The sequence below is a fragment of the Physella acuta genome, unplaced genomic scaffold, assembly GCF_028476545.2.
Source record: "Physella acuta isolate Inbredline_101_S28 unplaced genomic scaffold, ASM2847654v3 ptg000197l, whole genome shotgun sequence".
NCBI lineage: Eukaryota > Metazoa > Mollusca > Gastropoda > Physidae > Physella > Physella acuta.
Window position 1 is genome coordinate 758,093 of NW_026731716.1, and position 15,186 is coordinate 773,278.

The 15,186-nt window shown below is 41.5% G+C and overlaps 1 protein-coding gene across 1 annotated transcript in view; it reads right to left on the bottom strand.

The window, feature by feature from the left end:
• Positions 1-15,186, bottom strand: part of LOC131937001 (adhesion G protein-coupled receptor L4) — a 34,975-nt gene that overhangs the window by 3,422 nt on the left and 16,367 nt on the right. The window contains exons 9-19 of the mRNA XM_059294177.1: positions 14,827-14,875; positions 14,267-14,418; positions 13,570-13,777; positions 13,130-13,267; positions 12,127-12,202; positions 11,485-11,608; positions 10,924-10,973; positions 10,648-10,768; positions 10,255-10,355; positions 9,715-9,817; positions 9,030-9,180 (exon numbers count right to left, since the gene is read on the bottom strand). Coding sequence (XP_059150160.1) covers positions 9,030-9,180; positions 9,715-9,817; positions 10,255-10,355; positions 10,648-10,768; positions 10,924-10,973; positions 11,485-11,608; positions 12,127-12,202; positions 13,130-13,267; positions 13,570-13,777; positions 14,267-14,418; positions 14,827-14,875 — 1,273 coding nt within the window. The remainder of the gene's footprint in view (positions 1-9,029; positions 9,181-9,714; positions 9,818-10,254; positions 10,356-10,647; positions 10,769-10,923; positions 10,974-11,484; positions 11,609-12,126; positions 12,203-13,129; positions 13,268-13,569; positions 13,778-14,266; positions 14,419-14,826; positions 14,876-15,186) is intronic.

Sequence of the window (15,186 nt, forward strand, 5' to 3'; positions counted from 1 at the left end):
TTCAATTCTGACAATGAATGCATGACAAATAAACCGGGAGTGATCTCCCCTAAACTTTCTCGAATATTCTTATATAAAACAACAGGGATGGGAACTCGGGCGACATGATTTTTAATCCATTTTAAATACTTAAAGTTTTAAAAATAGAATAAAATCTCGTAGACAAAAGAATTGCACATCAAGTGAACGCTAAATTAAAAAAACCGGTAGTGATCTCCCCTAAACTTTCTCGAACATTCTTATATAAAACAACAGGGGATGGTAACTGGGAATATAGTTATGATTTTTAATCCATTTTAAATACTTAAACTTTTAAAAATAGAATAGAATCTCAGTAAAAAACAATTGCGCACCAAGCGAACGCCTAATAAAGGTGTGTATAATAGTGCGCAATAGTATTAGTACTTAATAAATTTACATTAGTTTTTTGAGAAATCGGAAGTAGCGTAAATTACTACTTCCGTTCAACGGAAATTACTCAAAATTTGAGAGAAGGTAGAGAATTAGATCTTTTACTTACATGTGAAATTTCATTTATCTATCTGAAATAGTACTCAAGTTATATGCTTTTGAAAAATTCAAAGTAGAAAAAGTACCACTTCCGGTTATCGGAAATCGCTCAAAAGTTGATACGGATCTACGATTTTGATAAAATACTTATATATGAAATTTCATCAACCTAGCTGTAACGATACTCAAGTTATCGTGTTTACACACGGACAGACCGACAGACACACAGACATACGGACAGAATTGCAAAGCCCAGTTTTTCAGACTGGATTACGCATAAAACCTCTTAATTTTGATAAATCTGGATTGATAATTTTTGCCCGATTAAAATAAGTCCTCTATACTTCGGATGTGATGAAGGACTGAGGTGTAATACGGTGAAAATTGTTAAAATTTCAAGTGATTTTTGTGCACGATTACAATACTTTCTCTATACTTCGTCAGTGGCGGAACTAGAAAAAAGGGGCCACCCCGCAAAAAAAAATTTAGCCCCCCCCCCATATAAATATATAGGCCTATATATATATATATATAGGCCTATATATATATATATATATATAGGCCTATATATATATATATATAGGCCTATAAATAAATATATATATAAATATATAAATATATATATATATATATATATATATATATATATATATATATATATATATATATATATGTAACTGGGGTAGGCCTAACTACCAGTTACAAATGATAACGAACGATAAGCCGCGACGCAGTTACAATCTGATGCAACCATAACAGGTGGCTTATTGGATCGGACGGATAACAACCTCAAAGCCAACGCGTGCTATTTTGGGAAATGGTACGAGGAAGATTCAGACGATCTGTCAACTTTGATTGATGGGATGCAGATGTTTTATTGGATCGGACTGTACGTCAGAAACTGCGCCGTTGGTATTCGGAGACATCGATTACAAGTATCGATTACGGAAATGGATACAAGTACGACTACGATTTCAGGGGATAAATAGGAGGGGACGGCTGAGCTCGAGTCTCTTACCTCTTTCATCGCTCGCTTAGATCAGTCAGTCTGTGTGACTATGTCAAGTCGGTTATAGAACGGGTTAGCCGTATTGTGTTAAGAAGGATTATAGACATGTGGATTCAGTTATATAAAGCCTAGTGAAGGACTGTTAGGGGTCAGTTGATTCAGACTATTATTGAGAAGCATTCCTGTTGATTTATTGTGTTATTATGAAGCATTTCTTGATTCATGTAATAAAGGATCAATAGCGAACCTGCATCTTGAGTATCTATACTGTGGTCAATGTTGTCTAGAATGAGTGGTTAAACTCGTTAACACGTGGCACTACAGGCAATTAGGTCTCATTACATGTGGCGTTGCGAGCATGGTAACTGTTGGCTCGTTACAATTGGCGTTGTCGGCAGGATAAATGTTCGCTCGTTACAATTGGCGCTGCGAGCAGGGTAACTGTTGGCTCGTTACAATTGGCGTTGTCGGCAGGATAAATGTTCGCTCGTTACAATTGGCGCTGCGATCAGGATGAATTCAACTAGACTTGCCGTTTAAGGCACCCATAGTCAACCTTGTGCATAACTGTGTTTAGTGTGTGTGTGAATTCGGACATTCAGGAACTGTGAAAATTGAGGAACGAGGAAAAATTTTTCATACACACACGGTAAGAAAGAACTCTTTTTTTTTAGTACTTAAGGAAGAAAATGTCTTCTCTGGACGAGAAGCAGACCCATATAGTGGTCCTACCCAGAGAGTCCCACATTAACAAATTTTACGGGGACGGAGATCCAACTTTAACCAACAGGTTCAGTGAAGAGGTCAAAGCGGCCTGGGCCTCGAGACATATGTCACCAGAGGAAAGATTAAGACTGCTGATGGGCAGTATAGGTGAAACGGTTAGGGCAGAGGTTAAGTGCCACGATAAAACCGTCCAATCAGATCCAGATAAGGTGCTAGATCTGATTATGGAGACCTTTGGGGAGAGACGGTCGGGATCGCAACTGCTATCGGGATTCGTGGGCTTAAAGCAGAGAATGGCGGAGAGTGTGATGGAGTACTCACACAGGATGAACAGGGCCTTTGATTTGGTAAAGGGCAAATCACCGGACATTGATGTACGCCTACTGAGGGACCATTTCATCGAGGGGCTAGCAACCCCGATCTTAAGGAGAGAGTTGAAAGAGGAGGTCCACAGAGACCAGCAGTTGACCTTCCTTCAGGTCAGGAACTCAGCGATCCGCAGGTCCGAGGATGAGGACCAATCGAATTGTTCGGTGGACAAAGTCTCTGTGCCTGAACAGAGACAATCCCCACCCACAGGGGCCGACACGATGGAGACCATGATGGCTCAACTGTTGGCCCACCTAGATAAGGTTGACCAACGTTTGGAGAGGTTAGAAAGCAGGTCAACAGCTGAGAATCAGGAAAAGAACGGGACAAAACAGGGACGGGTTGGACGGCCGCGTCCTGCCAAGCCATCACTCCAATGGACGGCCGACGGTCGACCAATTTGTTTGTCTTGTTCACAACCCGGACATATGGCACGGTACTGCCAGGGAAACGGTCGTCCTCTGTAAGGCAGGGCCAAGCTACAGAGGGGCGAGGTCATGGCCCAAGAAACAAAATGATGGGAGTCTGTCCCGAAATGGTGATTACGATTGGGGACATCGCGGTGAAGGCAATTGTGGATACAGGCTCCCAGGTGACGACAATTACGGAAAATTTTTACACCAAATGGATGAAAGGAAAAGACCATAGGTTGAGGTCTGACACATGCATGCGCCTGACGGCAGCTAATGGACTAACCATTCCATACTGTGGTTATTTTCTGGCGGATGTCGTGGTGGCAGGACATAGGTTGAAGCAGGTTGGGGTGTTCGTTACGAAACACAACCTAGAGACAAATGTGTCAAATATACCTTGCCTGTTGGGCATGAATATTCTTGGCCAGTTGCCAGAATTCCTTACAAATATTGTCGGATCGACCACACCAGGTCGGGGACCCAAGTTGGCCAGGTTTGCCAAGACCAGAGGAAGGACAGCAGTCCCGGCAAACACGGTCAAGGCAATCACATTACAAATTGGTGATAGAAGCGTGAATGGTGATGTGATGATAGAACCATGTGGCGCCGCACTGAGGGCAGGCGTCGTGTTACTGCGGACATACACATCAGCGGAAAACGGACTAGTTCAAGGGTTGGTAGCAAATGTTTTGGATGAAGAAATTTTTATACCGCCTAATACTCTGGTAGGAGTACCACAGAACGTCGAGGTACAAAGGTCGGCACAGTGCATCGAACTGATCAATACCAGCAGTAATGAAGTAACAATTAGGTCGGTCAATGTGACGGCCGAGGTGAAGAAAGAAGATGGCCGATCATATACATTCCCGGAAACTGAGGACCCAAAACTAAATGAATTGCTGAATAAATACAGTGATATATTTGCCTCGTATGAGGGTGATTTGGGGTACACGGAAGTAATAAAACACCAGATACCCTTACTACAAGACAAGCCGGTGGCGCAACCTTATCGAAGATTACCACCGAGTCACTACTCGGCGGTGAAAGCACACCTGAATGATCTACTAAAAAAGGGAATTATTACAACCAGTACAAGCCCGTATGCGGCACCGATAGTTGTGGTAAAAAAGAAGTCAGGGGAGATAAGACTGTGTTGTGATTACCGGAAATTGAACAATATCACAAGAAGGGATGCATTCCCCTTGCCTCGTATTGATGAATGTCTTGATGCGTTGGGGGGAGCAAGATTTTTTTCTACCTTGGATTTGGCTAGTGGCTACCACCAAGTGGCCATGCACCCCAACGATCAACACAAAACGGCATTTATTTCTCCACTGGGACTGTACGAGTGGACCCGTATGCCGTTTGGTTTGACTAATGCACCTGCTACATTCCAGCGAGTAATGCAGAGTGCTATGAGTGACTTTCTATTTCAAATAATGTTGGTGTACTTGGATGATATACTGGTTTACTCAAAAACTTGGGAGGACCATCTAAAAAGGTTAGAACAAGTGTTTCTCCGTCTTAGGGAGATAGGAGTAAAGCTGAACCCAGACAAATGCAACTTTGGTCTGAAATCGGTACATTTTTTGGGTTATGTGATTTCGTCGGATGGCATCGCCACTGACCCAGATAAAATTGCAGCTGTTAAAGAATGGAAACAACCAACAACTACGGTAGAGGTCAGATCATTCTTGGGCTTTGCTTCCTATTATAGAAAATTTGTACCTGGTTTTGCAAAAATTGCCGCACCATTGCATGACTTGGTAAACAAAATGACAAAGAAACACAGTAAGGAGAAAAAGAAAGGTAAAACACACCTGATAGGTGAACTATGGACTGATGAATGCCTGAACTCGTTTAAGCTCTTGAAAAAGGCTTTGACAGAGGCGCCGATATTGGGATACGCGGACTTTGACAAACCATTTCGGTTAGAAATTGACGCCAGCTCTAAAGGCCTGGGAGCTGTGCTATCACAACAACAAAAGCAAGGTTTCAGGGTTATTGCGTATGCCAGTCGAGCTCTGAAGGAATCAGAGAAGAACATGACAAATTACAGCGCCATGAAACTAGAACTTTTGACATTAAAATGGGCTGTGACTGAAAAATTCAGGGACTATCTCTTAGGTGCTAAATGTGTGGTATACACTGACAATAACCCCTTGAGTCACCTAAAGACAGCAAAGCTAGGATCCATCGAACAGCGATGGGCAGCAGAATTGGCACTCTTTGACCTAGAGATAAAGTATCGCCCGGGGCGGTCCAATGGCAATGCGGACGCCTTATCAAGGAATCCTTACGAGAAACCGGGTGATGAGGAAGAAACGCTGACAGGAATATGTGAGGTCAGAGCGTCAACAGATATCCCTCATGGGGTACAAGTGATGCAGAACGGGCAGACCGGGGTGGAGCACATATCCACAGAGCCCGAACATATGGACAGTAGTGATTTTAATTGCCTTAATCACAAAAAGATAAGAGATGCCCAGAGAACGGATAGTGGCTTACAACCGCTATTGAAATACGTCCAGGAACAAAAATTCCCAGGAAGAAGGGAAAGAGAACAATTTGGTCGAGAAACAAAGAAAATACTGAGTCAGTGGAACCGTCTCAGTATAAAGGATGGTGTTCTCATGCGGAGAATTCATGACCAAATTGATGGCACAATACACCAGGTGGTGGTGCCGGGACAATTACGAGAAGAAGTGCTAAGGTTGGCACATGACAGGGCAGGACACCAGGGTCAGGACAGAACGCACAAAATTTTACGACGGAGGTGTTACTGGCCCAATATGGAAATGGAGGTCAAACGCCATTGTGAGGCTTGTGTGAGGTGTCAGCATGCGAAAATGCCAGTTGTCAAAATGAGACAGCCATCAGGACACCTACTGGCGACAAAACCACTAGAGATTGTGGCTATGGACTTTACGTCGTTGGAGCAATCATCGGATGGGACGGAACATGTGTTGGTAATGACTGATGTATTCACCAAATGGACTGTGGCGGTGCCCACACGAGATCAGACTGCCAAAACAGTGGCAAAGGTCTTATTAGAACATTGGTTCATCAAATATGGCATACCAAGACAATTACACTCTGACCAAGGAAGGGCTTTGAGTCAGAAGTAATTAACCAACTGTGCAGTCACTACGGGATCAACAAATCCAGAACAACCACATTTAATCCGAAAGGAAACGGACAGTGCGAACGGTTCAACCGCAGCATGCATGATTTGCTGCGTACTCTAGAACCTGAACAGAAAAAACGTTGGCCGGATTTTCTCCCAGAGTTGGTATATCTATACAACTGCACCCCACATGCCACAACCGGCCTTTCGCCACACATGTTGCTGTTCGGACGGGAGGCTCGACTCCCTCTTGATTTGTTCTTAGGAAAAAGGGAGAGTATGACTGGCTCATACACCGCACTGGAATATGTGAATGAACATATGAGAAGAATTAGAGAAATGTACAGGGTAGTACAGGAAAGACTAGAACATGAATCTCGGCGAAGGGAACCGCCGATACAGACAAAGGACCCGCCACTCGAACTGAACGACAGGGTATTACTGCGTAGCCACCCGTTAGGCAGAAACAAGATCCACGACCTCTGGGGACAGGAGATATGGCAAGTCGTGGAGATGCCTAAAGCAGCAGGTGGCCCCTTTAAGATAAGACCCATCGATCACGCCAAACCGGATCGGTGGGCGAATATTGCTCAATTAAAGAAATATTGGAATAGGCAAGAAGAGCAGTTACACATAGAGAAACCCAAGACAATTAGGGAACCGGAAGTTACAACGGAAATTCACATACCCATCCCGAAACAATGTCACCATCAACAGAACAACAGCGATACACAAGGGGAGGATACCGGCAACAATGAGGATCCCGGTCCCTCCAGAAGCAAAGAGACAGTAGACCATCAGATAAGTGGTCCGCGGAGAAGTTTGAGGAACAGAAAGAATACGAAATTTTTTGTCAGCAATCATCAATTCTTTCATGGTCGCGCTGGTATGAGAACAGACTGTTCAAAAAGCTATAAAAGTGAACTGGTGAAAGCACCAAATGAAAAAGGTGGATGTGAATTCTAGAACTGTGTTGTGTCTGAGGAGGATTATGTGGACACAGTTGATGTGAAATAGGTATAACTGTCAATCATATGCGAATGGGACGACATTGACAGTGAGTGGAACAATAAATTTTTGTATGATGGTATGATTGACTTTGAAGGATTGCACCTGCCAAGCGTTGTTTGTGGTTGATAACACACAAAAAAAGGCAGGGGTGGATGTAACTGGGGTAGGCCTAACTACCAGTTACAAATGATAACGAACGATAAGCCGCGACGCAGTTACAATCTGATGCAACCATAACAGGTGGCTTATTGGATCGGACGGATAACAACCTCAAAGCCAACGCGTGCTATTTTGGGAAATGGTACGAGGAAGATTCAGACGATCTGTCAACTTTGATTGATGGGATGCAGATGTTTTATTGGATCGGACTGTACGTCAGAAACTGCGCCGTTGGTATTCGGAGACATCGATTACAAGTATCGATTACGGAAATGGATACAAGTACGACTACGATTTCAGGGGATAAATAGGAGGGGACGGCTGAGCTCGAGTCTCTTACCTCTTTCATCGCTCGCTTAGATCAGTCAGTCTGTGTGACTATGTCAAGTCGGTTATAGAACGGGTTAGCCGTATTGTGTTAAGAAGGATTATAGACATGTGGATTCAGTTATATAAAGCCTAGTGAAGGACTGTTAGGGGTCAGTTGATTCAGACTATTATTGAGAAGCATTCCTGTTGATTTATTGTGTTATTATGAAGCATTTCTTGATTCATGTAATAAAGGATCAATAGCGAACCTGCATCTTGAGTATCTATACTGTGGTCAATGTTGTCTAGAATGAGTGGTTAAACTCGTTAACACGTGGCACTACAGGCAATTAGGTCTCATTACATGTGGCGTTGCGAGCATGGTAACTGTTGGCTCGTTACAATTGGCGTTGTCGGCAGGATAAATGTTCGCTCGTTACATATATATATATATATATATACTCAAACACAAAATACGAACATAGGATACTTATTGCTGACCTGTTCGTATTTTGAGAAATACATGGGTTTTTTTTTAATTAAAACAAATTACAACATTTTGTGCATAAGTGAATTAGTCTATTTTGTGAAAATTAGTTTTATATTGTGTTTGCCGCAAGACCTCTAACATCATATAGGTCAAAAGAATATAAAACATGAAAGCTTTCTGTAAATAATGGTGTCTCGGGTCGTGTTTATTTTTATGTTTTTTTGTATTTATTTTATAAATTTTAAATACATTTTCTTTTTATACAGTGTCATTCTTTAGATAGTAATTTATAAACAAATAATAATAAAGAGAAGTAATTGCTTTTTAATTTGTTTAGTACAAATCTATTAAAAAGAGGTTTATGAGCATCAGTATTTGACTATTTAAAAAAGGGAAATAAGTCATGGTAGAGGTTTGAACGTTTGCTTATCTATAATAAGTTTGATTGTAGGAGAAAGAGGGCTCGGCTTTCACGCTGGTTTAAAAACTAAGGAAAAATGACCAAGGGGTGGTGTCGATAGAATAAAGATAATCCAACCGCAGCTACGGTAATCTTTTTTACAAAACAAACATTAAGTAAAAAATCCAAGAAATTTTTTTTTTAACTATAACAAATTTATTTTTTATGGTCGGCGGTGGGCCCCTAAATGGCGTGGGCCCCCCCCGCATTGCGGGGTCTGGCGGCACTGTAGTTCCGCCCCTGTACTTCGTATATACGAGAAAGTAAAAATGGACAAAATTATTAATAAAAAAAACAACATTGATTTCCTATACGAACATATATGTGAATAGCCTTTAATATCTTACATTTATTAACCCGTTTTGAAAGTGACGAGTAAATGACGTAAGATATTCAAATGTTTTGCCGTTTTTGAAAAATGCAACATATACAGAAAATCTACTCACCATATGCTAAAACAAGTAACTGGATCAGAATTGAATTAGATTTAAAAACCATAGTGACGGACTTGAAGAGCTCCACGCTCTCTGCCAGCATCAGGAAGAAGATGACGAGGAAAATGTAGTGCAGGACAGCAGCAATAACTACACAGCCAGCCTGTGGAAAATGTAGTGTACTACAGCAGGTAAGTATAACTACATAGCCAGCCTGGGGAAAATGTAGTGTAATACAGCAGGTATAACACAAACAGAATGTGGAAAATGTGGGGTACTACAGCAGCAATAACTACACAGCCTGCCTTGGGAAATGTAGTGTCCTACAGCGCTATAGCTACATAAATAGTTTGAAGAAAGGGTATAGACATTTGTTAACATTAGACTAACTGTGTTTTGCCCCCCCCCCACTAATCTGTTAACACGAGACTCAGGGGCGTAGCGAGGGGGGGGGGGGGCGGGGGGTGCGGACCGCACAGGGTGACACCATTTAGGGGGGTGACACCAGGCAAAAATAGCAAAATATCTAGAGAAAAACTTGAGGGGTGAGGGTGCAAATCGAAAACTTGAGGGTGGGGGTGCAAATCGAAAATTTGAAAGTTTGTTCCCGGGAAGCGTCGCTACGCCTCTGGGGGTGCCACCATTAAGTGCCGCACCGGGTAACACCCGACCTCGCTACGCCACTGACGAGACTCACTCTATTTTGGGCCTTGTCCACACAACTGAGAAATATGATGTAACCGAGGAACAGACAAACACACAGGTGAATATTGAGGGTTGAACGATCAGACTTAACCTGCCTGCAGAAAGTCAACAGTTTTTATTATAAGCGCCGGCTAGATAACATATAATGAAACAAAAAATTATGAAAAGTTTAGAGAGAACGTAGTGAAAATAAATCCAGATAAGTATGTTATGTGATTGTATGGGCATAAACTACCAAGCAAGAAAATAGTGGATTTTTGTGGATATACAATACTCATGTGTCGATATTGATTTTCTGGATAAACCATGGGCATAATATATGAAAAGTATGATGGAGTTTTATGAAAGTGTGTGACAAATGGGCGTGTGGATGCAATTCAATCGTCATCACAATAACCCGTCAAACTTATTTCAACATCCTGGAGCTGTGAGTTACTCACTTCCAGAGCACTACGTACACCCCTACAGTACACACGAGTTACTCACTTCCATAGCACTGCGTACACCCCTACAGTACACACGAGTTACTCACTTCCAGAGCACAGCGTACACTCCTACAGTACACACCAGACACACCATGGAGATGGAACATCCAATGATGGAGATGATGCTCAGGGAGTTGTCTAGCTCCTTCTGTAAACATTTGTATAGTACGATAGTAGTACAGCAGTTAAAACTGTATCCTAAGTTAACTCGTTTTATTTTTATTTCATAAGAGCGAAATGATTTTGCTGAAATTACGATTTTTGCACGAACTCAACTATCTGACGTAATCTTATAATGCTAATGGTTAAATGGGTGAAGTGTATGAGGCCACTATATAGTTAAATATATGAAGCAACTAATTAGTTAAGTCTATGACGCAACTATTTAATTAAGTATAGGACGCAACTAATTAATTGAGCGTATGAGATAGTTGACTCACTGATGCTCTGTGTGGGCTCATGAGCAACGCGAAGTTAGTCAGGTGACTACACTGGCAGACGACAGTGGTGGCGCTGTCCTCCACAACATGGCAGCCAGTTGACGCCCACACGCCCCCTTCACTGCGGGTAAAACCTCATGTTTTAATTTAAAGACCTCCAAAAATTTGAGTTGACCAACTCCCCGACTTACTCACTAAGATAAAAAGAAGTTTTTTGAGGCAGGCCAATTAAAACTCTTAATGTATTTAAGGAACACGTAAACACATAATACCTACCCGACGGTTGTATCGAGAAATCCACAGGTAGGGACGGAGTAGGTCTCGTTCTATAAATAGATATACATCATTAGATGTTAGTTAAAACTTATTATATAGTGTGGAGATAGAAACCGCTAAACAATTTCATATAGTCAAACTATAGCAGCATGTAACTAGACATCCAGTCAAATCTCACCCCTGTAACTATAGCAGCATCTAACTAGACATTCCCTCAAATCTCACCGCTGTAACTATAACAGCACCTAACTAGACACCCCCTCAAATCTCACCTGTATAACTATAACAGCATCTAACTAGACATCCCCTTAAATCTCACCGCCGTAACTATAACAGCACCTAACTAGACATCCCGGCCAAAAGGACACCTCTCCTCCCATATCTCACCATTTAGCAAGCCCCTGTATAAATACCTACAACTTAGCTTTCAGCAAGCCCCTGTATAAAGACCTACAACTTTGCTTTCAACAAGCCCCTGTATAAAGACCTACAACTTTGCTTTCAACAAGCCCCTGTATAAAGACCTACAACTTAGCTTTGTGTTCTCATCTCCCGACTTACCTCATTGCCCTTCCTGAACTCAAGCCGCAGGGGCGGGTCCAGATTGGCCGTGTTGATGTTGAGGTTGCACGTGATGATGTTGGAGAAGATGACGCTGTCTGCCAGATCTCTGCCCTCAGGGTATCTGGCAACAACAAGGACGATAGGACTAGAGATGTTGGTTTGGGTTCAAATCGTAATTTTAACTCGTTCTCGATAGAGTTAAATCTCTTAGATAAAGTTTTTAAGTGCGTTTCAAAAGACAAAGCACGAATAATTAATTTTAAATCCAATTCGATATTTATTTGGTCATTGAAAATAATTTTAGTATGGCTACATAAAAGAGAACAAAGGGAATTAACTAGAACGTGATCTGTCAAATAAGCCAAGGATGTACACAAAATGTCCGTTTAATAAATCTAAGAGCTAAGCTGAAGGCTAATAAGGGACAGATAACACTAGTGTAGTGTTAAGCTGTTACACTCACTGTTTTTGTTTTCTTAGAGCATATACATTTTTTTTTGCAAGAAGCATTTAAACTAAATTTAATTTTAAATAATAATAAAAAAAATTTAATCCATAACTACTCAAAAAATAAGAGCGTATAGTTGAAAGTGAAGTAAAATCTTAAAGCTGGTTAAAAATATTTGTCCAGATACTTACTTTTGTTGTAACCATGGCAACACTTTTAATTTTCTTTCGTCCACTTTGTACATGACTGTACAGAAATTTATACTTCCTGAAAATTAAAAGATTTTAGTGATATACAAGACATTTACGCAATAAAAGAAGGTCTTTAGTATGCTATAAAGAACAATAATTATTCAAACATATTGGTAAACAATTATTTTAAAATGTAAAATAAAAAAGTCGCTTGATGTACACTGGAAACTCAATTCATTAGATATACATATATATATAAGTAGATTTAAAGAAATGGTTTAGGCTATATCAAACTTTGTATTTCATGTCTACACATAAAATTCTCGTACTGATTTGCTCACTACTAAAATATAAAATGTATTAGACGCAGTTAATATTTTCATCATCATCTATTCCGTGGACCCGTTGTGAATCATAGTGACTCAACTACACCTCTTCATCGTACTCAGTTTTGGGCGATTCCTCCAAGTTTGGCCCACGACATTTCGGGTGTTTCTGCTTCTACTCCAGCTATTATTTTCCAAGTTTGGTTTGCCTACCTACTTTCTTCTGTCCTTTCTGATTCCAAACTAGTGTCTGTCTGGTGATGTTGCTAGTTGGTTTACGCCAGGTGTGTCCAATCCATACCCAATTGCACCCACCTTGTGTCACCACTGCTATGACCCACCTTTTGTGTCACCACTGTCATGACCCACGTTGTGTCACCACTGTCATGACCCACCTTGTGTCACCATTGCATTGACCCACGTTGTGTTACCACTGTCATGACCCACGTTGTGTCACCACTGCTATGACCCACCTTTTGTGTCACCACTGTCATGACCCACGTTGTGTCACCACTGTCATGACCCACCTTGTGTCACCACTGCATTGACCCACGTTGTGTTACCACTGTCATGACCCACATTGTATCACCACTGTCATGAACCATCTTGTGTCACCATTGCTATGACCCACGTTGTGTCACCACTGCTATGACCCATCCTGTGACGCCATGACTCACCTTGTGACGCCATGTATGACTCCTTAGGTAAGAAGAGCTGGGACGTCGTGTTAGTTAACCAGTCGTCTGTAGGTTTTGAGAGGTTGATGATTTTAGGCGGGAAATAAATGTCTTCTGCCGTAGAATCACACTGGACAGCTGTGGGGATCAAAGGTCGAGTAATGAGACATTGTGGGGATCAAAGGTCAAGTAATAGGACACTGGACAATTGTGGGGATCAAAGGTCAAGTAATGAGACATTGTTTTGAGTAACGTAATGCGCAAGGTGGAATGAGACAGATTCTCTATCGCAGAGTAGTAATTTATACTATCAGTGGGTACAATAATCGCTGACTTAAACCTTAGAGAAAATTATCATCACCATCTGCTTCAAAGACCTCGGCTCACAAGGGGAGAGTGTAGTCATCACAGCTTTATCCCTTCATTATCTCTAGACCTACCCATACTGTTCTTGACGGTAAACAAGGAGATGTTGTTTGATCTGGGTGTAGAGATGGCGTCGATCGCCTTGAGCAACTTTTTGCCTTGGATACCGCTGGCACTGGCTTCTTCATCGCTGATTTGATCGGTGTTCGAACTGTTGTGATCGATTTCATCCCACACCTTTCCGTCCTGAGACAGCACGTAGTCAGCCACATACACCAAACTCTGGGGAAATTAGACATCTTCGATACAATCAGCTGATAGATCAGTTTAAACGAAACGTACTGTACTATTAACCACACACATTAAAGACAATTGATATTTCTATGGACGTTTCCCCGCACCGCCCAGGTCTTAATCAACAAACCAGCATCTGATTCAAGGAGAACGATCATCTTTGTAGCTGCAGTTTTATTTTGCGAAGCGCTAGACTGCTAACCCGAAAGTCTCGAGTTCAAATCCGGGTTAAAGTCAATATAAGGTCCGTGAGTCCACCCAGCTCTGATAAGTATCTAACTAACGCTTGGAAAAGTAAAGGCGGCTGGGCTTACTGACCACACTATCCCTTTATAAGCCGTGGTCACTAAAAGAGATAAACTCTACTTCGTCTGTCCCATGTGTCTAGGACACAAACGGGAAAATGTGATGATAATTCTCAGCGAGTAGCCTACAAGCAGAACCTCGAGATCTTGTTCTAATGATATCTCAACAAACCTCTAGGGATTGTGAGTCGAGTTGATGATTGTCTGTGTCCAACGAGTCGCCTATCTTGCCGAGAATATCTGTGATGGCTATAAGGTCGCCAGATACTGTTGGAGCCGGTTCTAAGGTTGCTTTTACCAAGGTTGATAGACTGTTGATTGTTTCTGAGGAGAGAAAGTGAGTACACGGTTAAACAGTGGCGTCTGCAGGTGAGTTGATAACCAGCAGTAGGTGATATTAGCAGTAAGGTGGTATTCGGAGGTAGGTGATATTAGCAGTAAGGTGGTATTCGGAGGTAGGTGATATTAGCAGTAAGTCTGAAGTAGGTTGATACTAGCAGTAGGATGATAGCTAGGGAGATGATTCTTTAATAAGAGAACAAACGCTAAAAACAGTTCTGAATATGAACCTTATTATTCCAAGCAGCCAGTGTGATTGCTGTGATTGTACCGTCCTACATGTCTGATAACTAATTAAGCGGACCCGTGCTGCTGTAGTAATTAGCTGACTGGCTACTATAAAGTTTATCCTAATTTAAGTTTATAATTCTCTCGAGTAAACAACACACATACCTTTCATTGCAGTATCGTTAATCTTGCTTATGTTTGTTAAATAATTGCACTGAAATGTAAAGGTAGATTATTTACTTTACATTATATTAGATTGTCATACAGAATCTGAATCATATATTTGCTAGCTGAGTGTTGGTGTCTTATTCTTATATTGATTTATTTATTTTACTTTCTATTTATAATAACTATGTCTCGATATACCCCTAGTCAAAAACGCTCTATCGATTATCATGAAGTGAGGGGGGGGGGGGTTAATCGACATGTTAGCGGGTAATGGACAGGGTAATAGATAAATGATCTTAGAGGTAATGTCGGGAGGGGTGGAATCACCGAGAGAAAGAGACAGGGGGTAATGTGATG